Below are 19,612 nucleotides of genomic sequence, written 5' to 3' on the forward strand. Positions count from 1 at the left end.
AGCTCTAGTGACATATACATAACATATTCATCAAAAACATTACTTATTCCACATGCTGGCTAGAACTAGCCAAATATTCATCACACCAACACACACATACTTATAATGTGTATCTACATAGTCACACATACATTATATTATTTATTATTCCACATGCTAGCTAGAACTAGCCAAATTATTCATCACACATACACACATTATTTCTTGAGAAGGTGACTTTCTATATCCTTGGTCATGGCAAGGATAACACCCAAGTGAAGGAGGGGTTCTGGGGTATCTTCAGTTTTCTTTTCGTAGTCAATTGTCCAAGTAGTCCACTGGCCATCACAAGATGTTGTAAAATTACAGTATTTATACAACTTCAATAAATCTCCTTCGATAACTTTCCATTTGATTAATTTCTGCTGAGGATCGGCAGCTTCAATTAAGTGCTTCATATACATTTCTTGTCCAGCTACAATCATATTATAAACAGAAAATACAAGAGATCGTTATCACTAGTTCAACTGTTCAATACCTTATGGAGAATTTAAACATTTACAAAATATTATTAGGTGAGAAAATTATATTTGTGATGTTATTACTGCTTTGATAAGTTTTTTTTTTAATTATTATTAAAGATTAGTGAGTGATGAGTAGTTATATTCCTTCATTGAAAAGCAAAAGGATTTACTTGTACTATATTTATGAAATTTTTACACCATCGAATATGTTTTCATGAAGATTTTTCTCTTAAAAATAAACTTTCTTATTAGTTATTGTCAAATATTTTTAAATAGAGAAAATTTATGCAAGTAAATCATATTAAGAGAGAGAGATAGGGTACAAAAAAAGGTGAGTTACCTTCGTTGTATTTCCAACTAACAATCGAACCAGTCTTAACGCTTTCACCTTCGTGAATTCCAAAATGGACGATATTTTTAGGACTTATATTGGGTACCTGATTAGTATTAATGTGAAAAATATCGAAAAATGAGCCTTCTCCACACTTCATCTCCACTGAAGCAATCAACTTACCTTTTAAACCCATATTTTTTATTTTTTTAAGAATAGCAATATGTTGTGAAAGAAAGTGGTGAGAAAATATTTAGAACTTGTAGTCTTTATATAGATTTTAATTAAATGTGAAATGCTAGCTAGTAAAAACATTATCCACCACATATCTACGAGTTAATACCATTTTACACCTTAACCTATTTTTTTTAAAAATAATTTGTTACCTAACCTATTTTTTTTAAAAATAATTTGTTACCTAACTTTTTACTTTCATAGTAAAATTACCTTTAAAAAGAACTGACAAGTTATCGTACATATTCATTTAAAGTGTTATATGTGAAACTTTCAATGTTGTACGATAAAATAAACAAATATTTTTATAAGAACAAATAATTGTCAATGGCGAAATTAGAAATTTTATTTAAAATATTCAAAACTGAATATATATAACATAATTATAAACTTATTTACTTAATAGAACTTTTTATAAATATAATATAATTTTCATTGTAGCACATGCCTAATGCAGAAAATAAATCATATCTATTTGTTTAATTTTCTTTTCCTAATAGGGGTAGGGTTAGGCCTGTTGGCCGGTCTGGTTTAGCCGGGGATTTAATAGGGCTGAGCTACGATTTTTGAAGCCTATTTGAGAAAAGGATTTTTTTAGCCCGGCCTGAATAAGCCTGTTGATTTATGAGGCTTGAGAAATATCGGTAGGGTCGGCCCGTGGGCCAATAAAAATTAATTAAAAAATATAATATAATATTAAAATTTAAAGTTAAAGAGAGTACAAACTCAAAACAATTAGGTTAATATTTTTATTTAAATATTTATACTTTTACTTGAAAAAAAACTTAATAAATATTACAAAGATAATTTTATTTGTGGATTTGATTATAAACTAGTAACATTAACATCATGTAATATTATTTTGTCGATATTTATGATAATATTTTTAAATTATAATTTATAATTTAACTTAATAATTTTAAATATAATATAATTTTAAAATAAAGTGGGCTGGCCCGACAAGCCTGTAGCCCACGTACTTGTGGATTTGGCCGGTCGTTTTTTGGCCACACCAAAAATGGACTAGCCCGGCCTGACCCGTAAAATGTCGAAGCCTGTAAGGGTTAGCCCAGATGGAGTGGGTTAGCCCATATTGACAGCTCTAATATTGACTATTGAGTGAGATATAAAATTACAAATGAAGTATGTGATATCTCAACCACAAAATAATATCTTTTTAGACTTTGCAAAGTATGAAATAAAATAACAAATAAACTAACACACATCTTATAATAATGGGAAAAGGGTCTGAAAAATACTTTCAATTTTGGTTGAAATTGCTGTTACGATATCAAACTTTATGGACAACCTTTTACCCCCTACACTATTTTGAAATATATTTTAAAGGTATATATGTGCCCACATGGACACATTACTATTTATAATGACGCAATATTTATGATGTCCACGTGGGCATTTATACCTTCAAAAGACATTATTAAATAGTGTAAAGGGGTAAAAAGGTCATTTTTAAACCTTAGTATCGTGATAATAATATCGATCAAAGGTTAAATATATTTCAGATCTTTTTCCCTATAATAATAATAATGGAATATTAGAATTATAATGGTCTATAAATGTCCATAAATGTAATCCATTTTATTTGTGTTGAGTAAATGTTATACTAACGGACGTGCCTCATGAAAGTACTCAAGTTCATAATTTCTCTCCTCTTTGTGTTTGTGTTTTTATTTAGATATGACCAAACCAAAAAGTGGTCAATTGAATTCAAAAATCTAAGAATGCAATAATGAAAACCATTCAAGTTCATCATTAAGACATTTGGCTCTAGGGTTGAATATATTCTCCATTGAAATATAATTACTCTTATCATATGATTCTAAATCTACATCATCACATGTCATTTGAGATAGCATAATTTTTCAACACCACATACGCTCCCATATAGATATATAAAATAAAATAAAGTGATAGGTAAGAAAGATCTAGATATAAATATTAATACATACTACTTAGAATGACATAATATATACTTAAATATGTCTTTTAATTTAGCTTCAATTGACATTTATATATGATCTCCAACTTTGGATGTACATAAATAGGTACTTAAACTTATATAAAATTGAACAAGTAGACACATATATTTTATGTGACATAATACATGTATGACGCCGTATATCTATGCTTCTTTAATTTTATAACAGTTTAAATGCCTACTTGTGCACATCCATAGTTAGAAGACATAGATATCAGCTAAGACTAAATTAAATAACACATTTATGTATTATACCGAACTTTGAATTCATTTTTCCAACATAGAAACTTTTACCTAGGGTTCCATATGTTCCTTTTACATGCAACTATAGATTCCCTCTCTAGAAAGCTTGTTTTGTACAAGTACATTTCCCCCCACCCCCTCCCCTTCTTTTCTTGAAAATATTGGATTAGTATATCCTTTTGACTTATTACTAACTTGAAAGATAGTACATGAAAGTTTATCGGTTGATTTTACAGACGATCACTTAATTTTTTATTTCGTTTCACTAAAATTATTGAATTACGATTTATTTAAGTATCACATAAAATCATTGTATAATTTATTATTTATAACCAAAGGTGGCTCAATTTTACCTAAAGATCATTAATATAACATTATTAAGAAATAAATGAAGTAGGGAGTAATATTTTTTCTAATTTTGGAATTCATTATGCATAGAATTCCAATAGTATAAACTAGTGAATCCAAGGTGAAAGGTATCCAAGTAGTGTAAACACTATTTCCCCCTTTTTGTCCCCTAAGCCATTTCTATATAAATCAATTATTCATCCAAAAGGCTCTTTTGTAACATAACAATCTACTTATTATAAGTTGTGAAAAATGAAGAAGACTAAAGGAAATAATTGTGATGGAGCCAAACCAAAAGAAAGACATATTGTGTCTTGGTCACAAGAGGTACTAATTATTATTATTATTATTATGGTTATTTGACACTAATTAATTTGGAATTAAGACATGATTGATTGGTTGGTTATTGTTTTATTTGTTTTGGTCCTTTTTGAGTTGTTGTGTTTATTGCATCGCATATTTGGTCACCTGATGCTAAGGAGGCCGGTCCCACTATAGTATTCACTTTGATTTATACTTTGATTTATGCAGCTACATCTTGTATTGATATTTGTTTTGAGTTGCAGGAGGACGATATACTACGAGAGCAAATTCGTATTCATGGAATTGATGACAAGTAATGTCACTTATTCTTTCGATTTTTTTTAGAGTTAATTTCTCAGATGATCACTCGACTAATAGTTATTATAGAAAGTCATTTTCGTTAATGACAAATTGAAATCAAGAAAGAAATATGACTTTTCAAGATAATAACTACTATAAGTTAAATTACCAGCTAAGAAATCAACCTTCGAAAATTTTCAATGATCTTAAAAAAGGGCCATATATTTTTGGTATCTAATAAGACCAAAAAAGTTTGTCCATATGGTTATTGAAGGCTGCCACGATAACATAGTCAAAATTTTCATTAAGAGGGTTCAGAATATGAAGATATAAACACGTGATTAAGTCGAGTGGGATTCAATATCTAAAACATATACGTAAAAAATAATTTTAACCATATATATATACAGTGTAGTTTTCTGCGTTTCTTGAGCCCTTACTAGCTCCGCCCTTTGAATCTAAATGATTTTTTTCTTCTTCATGATGTATGATGTAGTTGGACTATCATAGCTTCAAACTTCAAGGATAAAACAACTAGACAATGCAAAAGAAGGTTTGTTCCAAAATATTCTCTATGTATTTGACATTTTCCATTATTCATTTACTGTATTTTTTTGTTTGTCTTTTGGTTAACTAATGTGATTGTGTTTTTTAAAAAAATCTGCAGATGGTTCACTTATTTGAACTCCGATTTCAAAAAGGGAGGATGGTCACCCGAAGAAGATATGCTTTTATGCGCGGTAAAATGATGTTATGTTGATTGTAACATTGTACAGTAAGTCGCGTTTCTATTTGGGAGGTTTGGTTTTGTAATCATTTACAAACGTGTTCTAAGACCTCATTTGTTTCTATTGGAACTAAGACGTCTGAATCTGAATAAGTATTTGATGATGATGAATTGTGATTACAATGTACATATCTTATAGAAAAAGATTGCTGGCGCATTTGCAGGCTCAAAAGATCTTTGGAAACAGATGGACTGAAATTGCCAAAGTGGTATCAGGCAGGTAAAACAGCATTGTATTTTGGTACTAATTGTTAGAAATTTCAGTGTTTTGTTAGGAATGTTTACCTTTTTCTTTTCGCGTTAATACAGAACGGATAATGCTGTGAAGAACAGGTTCACTACAATCTGCAAAAAGAAAGCAAAACATGAAGCAATGGCTGAAGAAAACAGGGTTACGTTATCAGATAAGCTCGATACTGATAGAATATGTGATGTTTCCGCTAAGAAGCTGAGGTAAAATGAATATAGCTTGGTTCAATTATGTCGCGGAGATACAAAAGGTATGTATTATATAACATACAATCGTCATGATGCAGGAGGAGCCGTACTATAGAAAGCTCGGTTGATGATTGTCCGAATAATAATCAACCGGTTAGACATCCATTTGCAGTGCTTGCTCAGAATGTCAATAACTTGAAAGAGACATATGAAAATGGTAACAATCTTTGACAGTAAACTTTTGTAAAGGGATAGTCGAATATTAGATGAGAGAACATATCATTGATTATGTAACGGACTTTCTATGGATTTTCAAGGAACGGTCCTTAAGAAGAATGATCGAAATATGTTGATGCAACAAGGCTCACTGGCACTCAAAGTTAATTCGGAAAACAGTAACCAGCGTCTTGAAAATGCTTGGATGGTAAGCTATTTTTTACATTACTGGTTGCAGAACTTGTAATCTCGTTGAGGATGCAATAAGCTGTAAAAGGCGTGCTTAAGCCTTGACATGAGGCTCAAAACACATTGAGCTCTTCACTTCGCTTACTTGTACTTTAGTGTCATCATCAATGCTTTAAGACAAACTTTTCTTGCGAATGAGCTTGTCCTAAAGAGGCGACACTAAACAATTGAAATTTTACTTTATATCCGAAAATAATTCTGTTTCTTTGTTTGTATGTTTGTTATTCATGCTTATAGTTATAATCGTATGTTTTCTCCACTGTGCCTTTTGCACTTTATTTGCGTTTAAAGCCTCAACTGACCTTAAAGCCTTTTTTGTGCTTTTTGGTATAGATAACACAGTCTCTGATGGGATGATCTGAATATTTTGCAGGTAGTCGATGATTTTCTTCATCGTATGAAGGAAGGTGATATGCTCAAGTTCCGGCATACAGAGATGAATTCTGCACACAATACTCATAAGAATCTGATAACAAACTCAAGTAGTAACGAAAGGAACCGATCATCTAAAAGGTATTGACTAGCACAAGCTAATTTTTCCTAGTGCAGAACTAGTCTAAAATGTAGATGTACATACAGGCAACTTGCTTTATCTCAAGAGTCTGGTGACAGTTCAGAGTACAATACCGGATCAACTCAGCTGTCGCGTGCATTGAGTAATAAAACAGAAGAAAGTCAAGTTAAGACGTGTACGCATGATCAGGAGATTCAATCTGGTTTGCAAAATTCTCAAATAAGTGATCAAACTGGAGTACAAGAGTTGGAAAATGGAATTTTCTGTGATCTATCATTCCCTCATGGTACGACGAAGAATTTCATATTACATAATACATAGTGACTATTCTAAATAGCTAAAGCTGAAATCTGAATTGCTTTATTCTCATAAAAATGATAATTTTGAACGTCAGATACTCGGTCTGTTTGTGATGAAATGAAGCACAATGATGTATCAGCAACAGATGGATGTGAATATCCTTCTCCTCTCCAAGTAACTCCGCAATTCAGATCATTAGCTGAAGCAATTCCCAGCCCAAAATTCTCCGAAAGTGTAAGCACTCATTGCTTTATGTAATGATTCGGAACTACATCCAGCATAGCTGTGCTTTTTCATTTGCATCATATTAACTTTGGTGCAAAACTAGCTGAATTTCGTATAATTTTTCAGGAGAGACAATTCCTATTGAAGACACTTGGAGTTGAGTCTACATCCCCTCATCGAACCACGAAACCTCCATCTTGCAAAAGGGCGCTCCTTCAAAGTCTATGATCAATATGCATCCTTTATCATGACACATAGAAAAATGCAGGGCACGAGCACGAACAAACACAAACTCACACAGACATGAACATGTACCTAGTCTGTTTTCTTAATGTGTCTCATTTCTTGTGTGTCATTGTGGAACTCGAATGGAGGTATTCGATGTTTCCATAAGTTTTTGGCATTTATTGTAGATAACATAATAGTGTAGTAGTTACAAATTGGCAATTCACCAGAGTTTACAGAGTATGTAAAAGAAGATAGTTATTTGTAGAACTTCTTCCAAAGGCTTTTTGGTGGCTAAGTTGCTCGGATCCTTTAAAAGATATTGTCGTATCTTTGTCAGATTCTTTAAAAGCTATGCGTGTTTGAAGGGTTTGACACACGAAAAGAATTTTTGAAGAGTTTGACCAATATAATATGGTGTAGTTGGTAGTAGTCTTAGTCGAGTGTGATCATTATTAAAAAGTAAAAAGCAGAAGATGGAGGGAATTCAATATGAATTAAAGCTTAGTATTCAAATCTAAAGCATTCAATGTATTATTATGTACTTCGTATGTATATCATGCCTAGAATCTTTGCAATTGTTTTCAATGGATTAAATTTTGTGATGTAGTTTCAATTTTGTTGTTCCTCTATATTGAATATCTTGAAATTACGAGGCATAATAATTGAGCTTTTGGTCATGTTTCATTGCGAAATTTGAAAAAAAATAATTGATTTTGAAGTGAAAAATAATATTTGAAAATTGAAATTATGTTATGTTTGACCAGTATTACTAGTAATTTATACGTATACTACGAATATGCAAGCAATTGGCCCATTAGCTCAGTTGGTTAGAGCGTCGTGCTAATAACGCGAAGGTCGCAGGTTCGAGACCTGCATGGGCCACTTCTTTTTAAAATTTTCGAATCTCTTTGGAAAATCGTTTCTTCTTGCAAATTATGTGATTTTAAAATTTCTTCTATTTTTATTATGTGTCACTTCTTTTCAGAATTTTCAAACCTCTATCGTTTTTTTATTATGGGCACTTCTTTTTAGAATTTTCAAAGTTCCTTGGAAAATCGTTTATTCTTGCAAATTATGTGATTTTAAAATTTCGTTTATCATAGAATCTCTTAATAAAGGACAAAAAGCAAAAAATGATTCACGTATATAATAATTAGAGACAAAATTTTCACACAAAGCTTTTCGATTTATTTATTTTCAGTAATTTAAGGAGACTACAAATGCATAAAAATAAAAATATAGCATTATAACAACAATAGTAGCATTAACAACATAATACAATAACTTAATTAATATATAGTGGAACTATAGAATCCACTATTTTGAAGCATGCTCCTTTGCTATTTGCTCAAAAAGACTTCCATCATACAGAGCTTTTACAGTTTCTTTTGTCAATTTTTCATTCTTATTTTTGCCTAAATCATATAAAGAATTCCAATCTACAAAAGCATTTGCCCTACACATATAAAAAAATTGAGTTATAATCAAATTTTAAAAAAATAAGGAAAACAATCTAACCAAAAAAAAAAAAAAGGTATAATTGCACTTTGTATAGAGGTTTAATGCTCAAAAATATTGTTTTAGATCGTATATTATTATATTATCTTAAGTTTTAAGTGATGTATCTGGTCAGATCTATCACGAAAATTGAGACGGAGAGAGTAACGACAAATAAGAAACAAAGAAAGAGAGGATACCATCCATAGTAGTCCTTTGGTTTTCTATTGGTTTTGAGCATTTCTTTCACTTCATTGTAGGTCAAAGAATCTGCATTTTCATTTGCATGCTTCTTAAAGATCTCCTCAAACTTCTCTGGCACAAACCTTGAACAATAATAAGTCAGTGACAGAGTCAGAATTTTCAATAAGATGGATTTAATTAAATATGAAGAAGTAAACACACGAAAAAGTCGAAGAAGGTTCAACTATATATACATAACCAGTGTAATTTCTGTTGAAAGAAGTTCAAATGAAACCTCTAACATCTAAACCCTAGCGCCTCTCCTGACTGACCAAGTGTAACTATACATAGTCACTTTGGTCCACATGAGCGGATCCAGCATGTTATGTGTGAATTTACAAAAACTCATTAATTTTTACTTAATTTTTTTTATATATTAAAATATCGATTAGATATCTATACATAACCAGAATTTAATTATTTATAAGGTAGTCATGAATTTTACCTCCCTTCAGAGTCATAGGCACCAGAATCACTACCATGTATGGCATATTTAATATTTTCTACCACAATAGGGAAGAGTAAAGATGGCCATTTCCCCTGTGACACACAAAAAAAAAAGCATAGAAAATTAGAATAAATTATATTGTTGAGAACATTAGTACAAATCATATCCAAAGATGACTTATTTGTGATCCACTTTCAATTCCCTAAGTTTTACTTTGAAAAATATCAATTCTAAATTACTTTAAGAACTTCGTAAAAAAAAAGTACTCTGTCTGTCCATTTCATTTTACTTGACTCTTATATTATACATAAATTATTATTTTTATGTATTTTTTAACAAATGGAGATAAATTTTGCCTTTTTATCAAATGTGCATGTTCCTAATCTAACTACTAAGTCAATAGAGAAATTCACATTGACAAATCATATCAATTTTTTTAAAAAAGTACCAAAACTATATTATGAAACCATACATAGAAGAAAAAAATAACAATATATACTCAGAAAAAAGTACCAAAACTATATTATTTCCAAAATATGCTCGATATATAGAGAAAATAAATAAATAAATATATATATATATGTGAAAATTACCGGTCGAGTCTTGTAACTGAGATTAAAATGAATGAGAACAGCAGAAAACATAGAACGGAAAATACCACGCCCCATCTTTCTAAAAGCTGAAAAAAATAATTATAAATCAGAAAATAATTAAGACAAGTCAAAGAAAATATATATTAGTGTATAAAATAAAAGGAAAAAAAAAGAACTCTATATTTATTAAATTCACTAATAGAAACAAATATTTTTTCCATCATAAATCAATGAAAACAAGAACTCTATATTTATTAAATTCACTAATAGAAACAAATATTTTTTCCACCATAAATCAATGAAAACTTACGCTAGAGAACATTATTTTTTCATTCATTTCGAATCAACATAGTCGAAAAATGCATGGTGAAAAACATTTCTAATTTTTTCATATGAAACAATTATACTTTTGTTTTTTTCAGTTTTCATATTAATTCAACTAAAAATTCTGAAAAAATAACTACCGAACATTTTCCAATAAAAATTTGAACGAAAAAATAGTGACTTTTTAATGTTGACTAGCTAAGAAAAGAAGGAAAAACCTTTATACGTTTCTGAAGGATAAATTATTCCATCATTATTGATATCGAAAAACATAACATGCTTTTCCAAAGGAGTGAGCTCATGATTATTTACAATTATTCCTGCACGAATTGAATATACGCAGATTTTTTATAAAATCGCTATATGATCATTAAAAAAAAAAGTAACTTTGATATACGTACCGTCAGCTTGACTGCAACTAGTTGAGCTAGCCATGGAAACTATATAATATATGCAACGAAAATATAAGAAAAATGTGCAATAAATAGAAAATAAAGGGAGTCAAGGTTTTGTTGGAGAACATGATGTATAATTAATTAAATACGTAATATGTATTTTGAAATATTTTTAAAATGTACTTTTTAACTTAATTTTATTTGATATCCATATTTTTTAATTTTAGGCGTGCATAAGTAAATATTTAAACAAGTATACTTCTTACGTAAAGTAATACATGTAGGACGTGAATTATCATGTAGAACATCGCGTAGCATACATGTCTGTTTTCTCAACTCTATACAAAATTAAGTATTTACTTATGCATTAAAAGACATAAATATCAATTGAAATCAAATTAAAAAAAATACGTTTACGTATGTGAGAAGAGAGGGAGAAGGAGAGAGATATAATGCACACCTTAAAAAATGAGTTCATTTGATCTCAAAAAAGTATTGGATATTTATAGACGATTTCTGTTCTTGTTAACCACTTCTAATTCAATGCAAGGACGCAATATGTGAAGACGGTAACGATGGGTATAGTGGATGAGTTTGCTCTTTTTTTAATCAGAGATTTTAAGTTTAAATTTTTTTAAACGAGAGCATTTTTACTCGAATATGACATTATGAATTCAAAAAAGTCGAGCTCTCAAATAAAAGCAAAATAATTTTATTGAATCAAAATAAAATTTAAATTTTTTCACTAACATATTAATATTATTAAACTCTAACTTGGAACGTAAAAAGTACTAAACAAACTATAATAATCAACAATGAGGTACAATAGAATAAAATAAAATTATCCAGCTATTAAGCTGACAGAACATTAGTTACATTTGAAGTCTTAAGCTTTTACAAGAAATCAGCATCATATATTTTTATTTTAATTTCTTTATCTAATTTAATCCTGATACTTAATTTTAAAAAGAAATTCTTTTATTCATCATTTTAAATTAGAAATATATACAAATATTATGATTTTAGACATGTTATTTAAAAAATATATAAAATAATATTTTTAGAAACAGACTAAAAAAAGTAAATCCAATAATTAAATTGAAACATACAATAAGTCCACGTTCTTTATGTATTTGCCTATGTACGCAATGTCACAAAGAAGCTACCTATATTGTTTAATTTCTTTTAGTTTAAGGTTTTAATAGTTTAATTAGAACCGAAATTTACTCCCTAAGATAGGTTAGACATAGAATTAGCCAAAGGTATTAGGATGCGTTAAGTAGACTTATCATCATAATTTCAGGATGAAAAGTAATGTAGGGGTGTATATTATTTTGATTAAGTCGAAAAATCAAATAAGTAAATTGGAGTTGATTATTTTTAGTTATTTTTTCTTTCATTATGATTTAGTTTGTCTTCTATGTTTGGACATGTGTAATTGGTATATTTTTAAATATTGTGTTTACGTTTTATTTGTGATTTATGTTAGAAAGTATATTTAAGAGATTCAACATTATAACCCCTCCTCGTATTTTTAAACTGCAAATATATCATTGATTATGTTTGTAATTATTGACAAAATCAAATAATTAAATCAGACCGAATATATTTCGATTTGAATTGGGTTACACTTCTTCAAAATCAAATATCAAAAATTTCAAACCGAATAGTACAAAGCCAAATCGAGAAATCGAATAAACGCCCCTAAAGAAATGTAATTGATAAATCATAAGTATAATTTATTTCAAATTTTAATGTCTTTATTTCGATGTATCGAGAATGTGAATCATTCTCGAGCAAATTGTATATCAAGATGCTCGAAATAACAAGAGGATTTTATATCTAATTTTTAGGATTGCTTAGTGGTGATTTTGAGTTGATCGAGATTGAATTTGTCAGTGTATATGTATAGTTAGTGTATCATTCATGTTTAATTAAATTATATTTAACTTTTTGAGCATAGTATAATCAATGTAAAACTCATATATATATAAAAAATATATTGTGTAGTTAGTATATAACTTGTGCACAGGTAAGATATATTGTATAGTCTGTCTATATTGCCAATGACTTTTAACAAGTTATATTGCATAGTCTATTTATAGTTAGTATATAACTTGTGCACAGGTAAGATATATTGTATAGTCTGTCTATATTGCCAAACATTATTATATTTGTCGTAAACCAATTAATTTATTGTATATATTTGAAATTAGCTCAATTTTGTTATTACATTGGATATCATCTGGTTAAGAAATAAAAGGAAAAAGCACATAATAAGACATACTTCACTACCATTTATATTATTAATACCTAAACTTTTGAAATACTATGTTTCTTACCACTAATTAATTTTTTCTTACACATCTTGCACTTGAATATATGTATTTGAGCGAAATTTTGAAGGGAGGCGTGCGAGATTCGTATGTATCTAAAATACATGTGAATATGTAGGCATCCAAAGTGATTCACATGTAACTGGGATACTAGATGCATGAAAGAGCGGCGAACAAGATGGGAGAGAGGCGAGCGAGATTTGTTATGTATCTTGATACACGTGAATCCACTTGAAACAATGTATTTAGAACAAACTACATCAAAATTTGACTTCATGTATCTAGAGGCACCAAAATTTGGTATGAATATATAATATCGCAAACTAGAGTTTATCTAAATGATTAACTCCTAAACTAGTGCGATTTATGTAAATTCTCCAAAATAACCGAAATAAAATGGATAAATTGTTAGTGTTAAACTTGGGCTTTTGGCCCTAATTCTACACTGAGCCCATTCCCCTTTTAGTCCATCTGACGGGTTGGTCCATCATATAAATGTGGTGAGTAAAAATCAATATCTGGTCCCTAATTATAAACTGAGCGCGAGCGAATAATTAAAAAAGGAAACATATTTCATTTTTCTTCTGAAATTAAAAACCCTATTTTGATTTTCTTCAGAGATCTGCTGAGAATCGTTTTCCGGCGACGGCGACGGCTACTCTCAACGTTAAGTTCCTGAACTGTGCAATCGTCTTTCAAAGATGGACTATCATTTTCTGGCGAAATCGAAAACTGAATGAGGAACTCTGGTAAGTTTTTGACATTATGAAAAAAAAAGCAGCAGCAGAATAATCTCTTCCGTGATTGTTGAAAATCCTCATTTTATATGAATTCATTGTGAAGGACGTTGATTTTAGTGTTTCTTACAGTACAGTAGTTTTTTCACCTTTTTTGAACAATAACACCTAGTTGATTGTTTAAGTGTGTTGCATTTTTTTAACTTTTGCTTTTTGAACTAGAAGAATTTGCTTGAGCTTGGTGATATTCTTTTACAGATTAATTGGTGAACTTGGTGGCTGTTTTACTATGAAATTTTTTATGCATGTAGTTGAAATTAGCTGACTTAGAATGATTTAGATTGTAGAAATGTTACTGGAGAGATTTTACTTATTTGTGGTTGAGTGAGTGAGTGATTGAGTTTTCTGTCTGTTGCTTGTATGTATATATTCCCATATTTAGAAACATAAAATATGTTGGTAGGTTTTTATCTTATATAATACTTTATTGGTTTTAAAGGTGGAGTAATGCATGTATTGTTGGAGTTTCTTCTTAATTATGAAAGTTGATGTACTAAAATGATTGTAGGGATACTTGTGTCTTCTCTGCATCAATTACTAAAGTAACCAATAAGTATATAGAGAGATCATGGTTGACATTAAGATTGTAAGATGAGTTACTTGAGATGAACAGAAGATGCTATCAATGTAATTGATTGACCTATGTTAGCTGTCACTTATGTCTCTGTACACAATGACAATGTTTCCAAAATACTTGGTCATCACTGCTGAAATCATTTGCACATGAAGCAGATAAAGTCTGTCCTACGTGTAGTGTGATTTGGGGATTGATTTTTTTGTGTATGGTCAGATATCTAAAGTTGTCTTGGATGACTTTGCTTTGGTTCATTCTGGTCTGATGGCTCCAACTTGATCTTATTGTGATGTCTTCTACCCTCTTTAAAGTTGCTTTGGTTACAAAGTACAAGTTCGTGTTTGCAGAGGTGAAGATTTTCTCCATCAATGGTCTGTAGATTAAAGGGATTTGTACCACCCCATTTAGAGGCGGAACCAGTGTTTTTAGTTTATGCATTCTGGATAATTATCCTTTTTTATTTGTTGTGTTCTGCCAGTTCTGGATAGATTATTTGTAAATATTAAATGAAAATTTTAATACAAATACAAAATTTAGTTTAAGTTACTGGGTTATGCTGAACCCGAAGCTTTAATGGTGGCTCCGCTCCTAACCCATTGTAATAATTACCTCGTTAGCTCTAGTTTGTGAAATATCCTTAGTCAATTATTATAAATCTTAACCTATTTTCTCAAATATCTCAACTTCTCGTGTGTATAGAAACTTAATGTTTACGATTTATTCAGTTTTTGTAGTAATTTACATATATACATTAGTTTTAGTTTCTGTAACGTCATTAGTAAATAGTTGTTAGCCTAGTTCATTTTCTCGAAATCTCAGCTTCTTGTGGCTAAACTTTTGTAGCTTCTTGCGAGCTCAACACACCTGGCTCCTTGAATTATCTCTCTTATATTTCGGGTATATAATTTTTCTTAGAAGTTATATGCATCTTAGTACTTTCCTTTAGTATGCTTTATATTTTTCTAATTTAATCTTTATGCATCCCCAAGGTGATGACACCTAATAAGAGACCGAAGAAACTTGTTGATAATGGACCTGATGAAGCCTCGAAGGTTATGACACCTAATAAGAGACAGAAGCAACTTGTTGATAATGGACCTAATGAAGCCTCCAAGGTTATGACACCTAATAAGAGACAGAAGCAACTTGTTGATAATGGACCTGACGAAGCCTCCAAGGTTATGGCACCTAATAATAGACAGAAGCAACTTGTTGATAATGGACCTGATGAAGCCTACTTAATCGGGATGCAAAAGTTTTTGGATTATGCTTTTGGAAGAACAGAAGAACTATATGAAATACGATGTCCATGTGTCAAATGTTGCTACACAACTGTAGGAACACGCGAAACAATCGAGTCACATTTGAAAGTTTATGGAATAATTCAAAAGTATACTTTAGGGGTGTCTGGAAATGATTCACCAGGTGCTATAAGTGAGGGACGAGGCAAAGAACAGGATGTTAGATCTATGCGCTCTTTGGGGGCATCTGGAAATGATGTAGGATCCTTCCATCAAAATTCTCTTTACTCTGGTCAAAATATGGCAACGCCTTCTAATAGTACTAGTTCAGATGCTACCATTTCTGATTATTCTGGTGAAAGTATGCCATCTCATTCTACTGGTACAAGTTCAGATCCTACCACATCTACTGGTCAAGAAATGCAGAGAACAAATAAGCACCCCTTGGTTCATGACAAAGAACAAATGCAAATTGAGATTACATCGTCTCCTTCTACCGATCAAATTATTCAAGACACTCTAAATGTTGAAACAAGTATGATCTTGCAATTCTACTGTGTTACGAATTTGCATGACTGAATTATAATGCTAAAGTATTTACTAAACATGAATTCAAGTATGAAGTTGGAAAGAATATATGGTATAATCATAAATTTATGTATATGGCTTTTTTATTTTTTGCATAACATTTCAGACATTTCTAAATTATATGCAAATGTAGGTTCATGTACTACCGGAAAAGTAAGAAGAGGTCGAGGACAGAACAAGTGCCAAGAAGTTGCATCACTTCAAGCCGGACAGAAGCTGAAAGTGACATTTTATAATAATCGAACTGTTGGAAGGAATAGCAATCTATTTTCCAGGCACTTGGGAAAATTAGTTCGTGATCATAGCATGTGTCCATTAGGAGTATCATCATGGGATGAAATTGAGGAAGAAAAGTTAAATCACATGTGGGCAGCTGTTGAGGTAACACGTGTTCAATTTGCCTATCGGCTCTTTGCTACCTTAAAAACACTGTTTGCTTATGTGGACAACATAATTGTCAATTTGTAGGTTTATGTTAGCCAAATTGGTGTAATAGATGTGATGGTGTCATGGAGTAGGTTTAGGGCTTTATTAAGAAAGCTTTGAGGACTCTGTAGTTTGATAGAGGCTTAGAGCAGAATGTGCAATTGAGCTTGATCTGGACCTCAATTTTGTGTTTGCATTTTGACAAATGTCCTTTAAATTTGTACTAGCCTTCTTGTTAGTGGCATTGTACGGGTTGCTACTTGGAAAAAAATAAACTAATATTCCTTACTTGGTATCAATATGCAACTATTAGATACAGTAAACAAGAATTCACCATGTTTCTTTAAAGAATATCCTGGTTGTACCACTTTTGACTGGTTAAAAGCTGCTTTACCTTTTACTTTTTCATTTTAATAGTTACAGACTTGCAGTTTCTTAAAACAAAAAGGGAGCTGATCCACTACACGGTCTCTCTTTCTCATCTCATAGAAAAGGGGGTATAACAAGGAGCTCATCGATTGTCTTATTGCCCATATTCTTGGTTCAATCACCTTCCTAAACTGGTTATGCTTGAAGCAGGACCCTCCCCTTAATATGGAGCAGTAAGCCCAAAAATGGAAATACACATGGTTTTTCTTGTGAGGGAAGTGATTGGGCGTGATAATTTACAGTAGAGATTATTATAAGTGAAAAAGGGATGCGCAATAGTCTTGATCCCTGAAAAGGTTCTTTTTTGTACTTTTTGCAAGTAGAGGTTTAGCTATTGATTTTGGCTTATTCTAATCTGGTGTTCCGGAAATAGATACTGCTAGTGATAATCTGTTTTTTGGAGTAATGCATAGATAAAATTTTAAAAACTTGTTACGTAGCAGAAAACTGGACTCTTCGCTAGATGGCACATTAGAGATACAGTCAATCTTTTTGGAGTTGTGCATGTATCATATATGACACTCTAGTCTACATATCATCTATGTTGAATCTATGAGTGAAACAGCGGGGGATCCTCTGCTGTGTGCATCAATAATCTTGTAATTTCATCATACTTGGTACTGGCAGGAAGATGATCTCTGCAGTTCTGTTTTCATATGCAGCAAATATTTTATGTATGGATTATTTGTTTACTAAAATATGACATTTATCTTAACCAAAAAATTTGATTTATTGTAGGATAAATTTGAGAGTGATGATATGGATAGTCACCGGGGTCACATTTTGGGATGGATGAAAGAATTGTGGAACAAATGGAGAGGACAATTACATTTTAAGTATGTGAAAGGTAAGCCAATCCTAGAGGCTCTTAAGAATACACCAAAGGGCGTTGACAAGAAACAATGGGAATGGTTGATAAAAGAACATTTTTCTTCAGAAACTTTTCAGGTTTGACATAATGCCTAGTGGTGGTGTAATTTCATTTTCATGCTATTGTCTTTCAATTGAGATTTTATTCATGATATTTATATGTAATGTTCCACAAATATAGGCGAGAAGCAACAGGAACTCGGCCAACAGAGCTAAGTTGAAGATGCCTCATCATACCGGTAGCAAGCCTATTAGAGAAATTATTTATCAAAAGGTGGTGTCATAATTTCCTATCCCTTTTCTCTTTTTCTTTTTGAAATATTGAGAGGTGTTATTTGACATGAAGGGCGGGAAAAATGGCAACCCACCAGATTTAGCAACTATTTTCTTCGAGACTCGGAAGAAGGATAACAAGCTCGTCGAATCTGAGGCAGTTGAAAAACATGTATGTTCCATTTATTGAACAATGTAAGCTTACTTTTACTTATTATGGTTCTGACTGAAATGTTTCTCTATTTATGTGTAGGCTCAGCTCCAAGAATTGGTGCAATCTAAACCATCTCTTCCTAGCATAGAGATAGTGGAACAATGCTTTGGACCTCAAATTCGTAGCCATGTATTTGGGTTTGGAGGTGGAGTAAAAGCGAAAGACTTGAAAGGTCCCCCTACCTCAAAGGCTGAATTACTATCTGAGTTACGTTCAATTCGAGAGGAAAACCAATCTTTGAAAGGTAGCGCTTCCTCAAAGGTTGAATTACTTCCCCAGTTACATTCAACTAAAGACGACAACCGATCTATGATGGATCGCTTGCGTGCCCTAGAAAATGAGGTGAAAGAACTGAAATTATTTTTCGCTCAACACCTTAATATCCAATTTACAACATCATCTATTTCAGGAGAACGATAATTTGAACATACCAAAACTTTGTAACATATTAGTAAATCTCTAACTAGTCTTGTAGCATATCACTTTTCTTTCCGTTATTTTTCGAGATTTCAATTATTTGTATTTTAAAAAATGTAATTTTTGTCATATTTATTTGAATGAAATTATAATTTATAGTAGTTTCCAAATATCTAAAAGACCTAATTAGGAAAACAATGACTTTATTGGCAAGTAACAAATCCTTGTCCTATCAAATATAGGTTTTCATAATTGCAATAGTAACAAATAGTGCCAAATATAGACTTTCGAATTGAAATTATAGTTGGTTATGGATTTGATTGTCAAATTATAGTATAAATAAATCACACGACCCCTTTGAGTTTTATTATAACGTTTACTTGAGTTCTAATTTAAAGTTTTACAATATGGTGCCCGAAAACTTCGTATCCCATAGTAGGTCAACAAATTCATTCATCAAATCAAGCCAATTTCCAAAAAAAATAATTTGATCGGTATTCCCCCAATTGTTGATTCATATTCTTCTTCTTCACCTTATTTAAGTGTACACTTTAACTTTAATATTCATACGAAGGTTTGGGATATACAATCCAATAATCGAACCGTACTCATACATAGTACATTTGAAGATTCAACTGGATCGTCCCAAGTCATTCTCAATCTTTCTGATATTATGCTCTATAAGAGACTCGATCACGCTATATCAAATATGCTTACGCATGAGTTTGA

At 31.1% G+C, this 19,612-nt stretch overlaps 4 protein-coding genes and 1 non-coding gene across 7 annotated transcripts; 3 read left to right on the forward strand and 2 right to left on the reverse strand.

Annotated features, from left to right (window-relative positions):
- Window positions 1–26: 26 nt before the first annotated feature.
- Window positions 27–1,081, reverse strand: LOC101264616 (kirola). Its single transcript, XM_004236969.5, has 2 exons — window positions 844–1,081; window positions 27–454 (listed from the first exon to the last, which is right to left on the reverse strand). Exons 1-2 carry the CDS (start codon window positions 1,028–1,030, stop codon window positions 198–200), a joined length of 444 nt encoding a protein of 147 aa, XP_004237017.1. The 5' UTR covers window positions 1,031–1,081; the 3' UTR covers window positions 27–197.
- A 2,793-nt stretch (window positions 1,082–3,874) lies between these two features.
- Window positions 3,875–7,831, forward strand: LOC101266212 (transcription factor MYB124-like). The gene is made up of 12 exons (XM_069296519.1): window positions 3,875–3,985; window positions 4,225–4,274; window positions 4,758–4,814; window positions 4,929–5,001; window positions 5,213–5,268; window positions 5,358–5,501; window positions 5,585–5,703; window positions 5,804–5,910; window positions 6,325–6,464; window positions 6,531–6,751; window positions 6,860–6,999; window positions 7,117–7,831. The coding sequence occupies exons 1-12, from the start codon at window positions 3,911–3,913 to the stop codon at window positions 7,216–7,218; spliced, it is 1,284 nt and encodes a 427-aa protein (XP_069152620.1). The 5' UTR covers window positions 3,875–3,910; the 3' UTR covers window positions 7,219–7,831.
- A 195-nt stretch (window positions 7,832–8,026) lies between these two features.
- On the forward strand, window positions 8,027–8,100 carry TRNAI-AAU (transfer RNA isoleucine (anticodon AAU)). The gene has a single exon. It is a non-coding gene; the product is annotated as a tRNA-Ile (tRNA).
- A 283-nt stretch (window positions 8,101–8,383) lies between these two features.
- LOC101259737 (probable peroxygenase 5) lies at window positions 8,384–11,194 on the reverse strand. 2 transcript variants are annotated; one of them, XM_069296404.1, is made up of 6 exons: window positions 10,725–11,194; window positions 10,542–10,643; window positions 10,000–10,085; window positions 9,404–9,498; window positions 8,916–9,041; window positions 8,384–8,674 (listed from the first exon to the last, which is right to left on the reverse strand). In XM_069296404.1, exons 1-6 carry the CDS (start codon window positions 10,756–10,758, stop codon window positions 8,536–8,538), a joined length of 582 nt encoding a protein of 193 aa, XP_069152505.1. In that variant the 5' UTR covers window positions 10,759–11,194; the 3' UTR covers window positions 8,384–8,535. The 2 variants fall into 2 exon arrangements, with proteins under 2 accessions (XP_069152505.1, XP_010319446.1); XM_010321144.4 differs by lacking the exon at window positions 10,542–10,643 and having other exon boundaries at window positions 10,725–10,822.
- A 2,378-nt stretch (window positions 11,195–13,572) lies between these two features.
- On the forward strand, window positions 13,573–19,044 carry LOC101255288 (uncharacterized). 2 transcript variants are annotated; one of them, XM_010321143.4, is made up of 8 exons: window positions 13,582–13,803; window positions 15,269–15,322; window positions 15,415–16,201; window positions 16,388–16,635; window positions 17,848–18,057; window positions 18,161–18,253; window positions 18,326–18,424; window positions 18,506–19,044. In XM_010321143.4, exons 3-8 carry the CDS (start codon window positions 15,418–15,420, stop codon window positions 18,884–18,886), a joined length of 1,815 nt encoding a protein of 604 aa, XP_010319445.1. In that variant the 5' UTR covers window positions 13,582–13,803; window positions 15,269–15,322; window positions 15,415–15,417; the 3' UTR covers window positions 18,887–19,044. The 2 variants fall into 2 exon arrangements, with proteins under 2 accessions (XP_010319444.1, XP_010319445.1); XM_010321142.3 differs by lacking the exon at window positions 15,269–15,322 and having other exon boundaries at window positions 13,573–13,803.
- The last annotated feature ends 568 nt before the right edge of the window (window positions 19,045–19,612 follow it).

This window comes from Solanum lycopersicum, chromosome 4 (assembly GCF_036512215.1).
Source record: "Solanum lycopersicum chromosome 4, SLM_r2.1".
NCBI lineage: Eukaryota > Viridiplantae > Streptophyta > Magnoliopsida > Solanales > Solanaceae > Solanum > Solanum lycopersicum.

Bases quoted from the DNA above. Each gene is read 5' to 3' on its own strand.
- LOC101264616 (XM_004236969.5), bottom strand. From the start codon at position 1,030: ATGGGTTTAAAAGGTAAGTTGATTGCTTCAGTGGAGATGAAGTGTGGA. The intron at 455-843 runs GTAACTCACCTT...ATATGATTGTAG, and splicing joins TAGTTGGAAATACAACGAAG to CTGGACAAGAAATGTATATG.
- LOC101266212 (XM_069296519.1), top strand. From the start codon at position 3,911: ATGAAGAAGACTAAAGGAAATAATTGTGATGGAGCCAAACCAAAAGAA. The intron at 3,986-4,224 runs GTACTAATTATT...TTTGAGTTGCAG, and splicing joins TTGTGTCTTGGTCACAAGAG to GAGGACGATATACTACGAGA. The intron at 5,269-5,357 runs GTAAAACAGCAT...GCGTTAATACAG, and splicing joins GCCAAAGTGGTATCAGGCAG to AACGGATAATGCTGTGAAGA.
- LOC101259737 (XM_069296404.1), bottom strand. From the start codon at position 10,758: ATGGCTAGCTCAACTAGTTGCAGTCAAGCTGACG. The intron at 9,042-9,403 runs GTAAAATTCATG...TTATTGTTCAAG, and splicing joins GCCTATGACTCTGAAGGGAG to GTTTGTGCCAGAGAAGTTTG. The intron at 8,675-8,915 runs GTATCCTCTCTT...TTATATGTGTAG, and splicing joins CCAAAGGACTACTATGGATG to GGCAAATGCTTTTGTAGATT.
- LOC101255288 (XM_010321142.3), top strand. From the start codon at position 15,418: ATGACACCTAATAAGAGACCGAAGAAACTTGTTGATAATGGACCTGAT. The intron at 16,636-17,847 runs GTAACACGTGTT...GATTTATTGTAG, and splicing joins ACATGTGGGCAGCTGTTGAG to GATAAATTTGAGAGTGATGA. The intron at 18,058-18,160 runs GTTTGACATAAT...CCACAAATATAG, and splicing joins TTTCTTCAGAAACTTTTCAG to GCGAGAAGCAACAGGAACTC.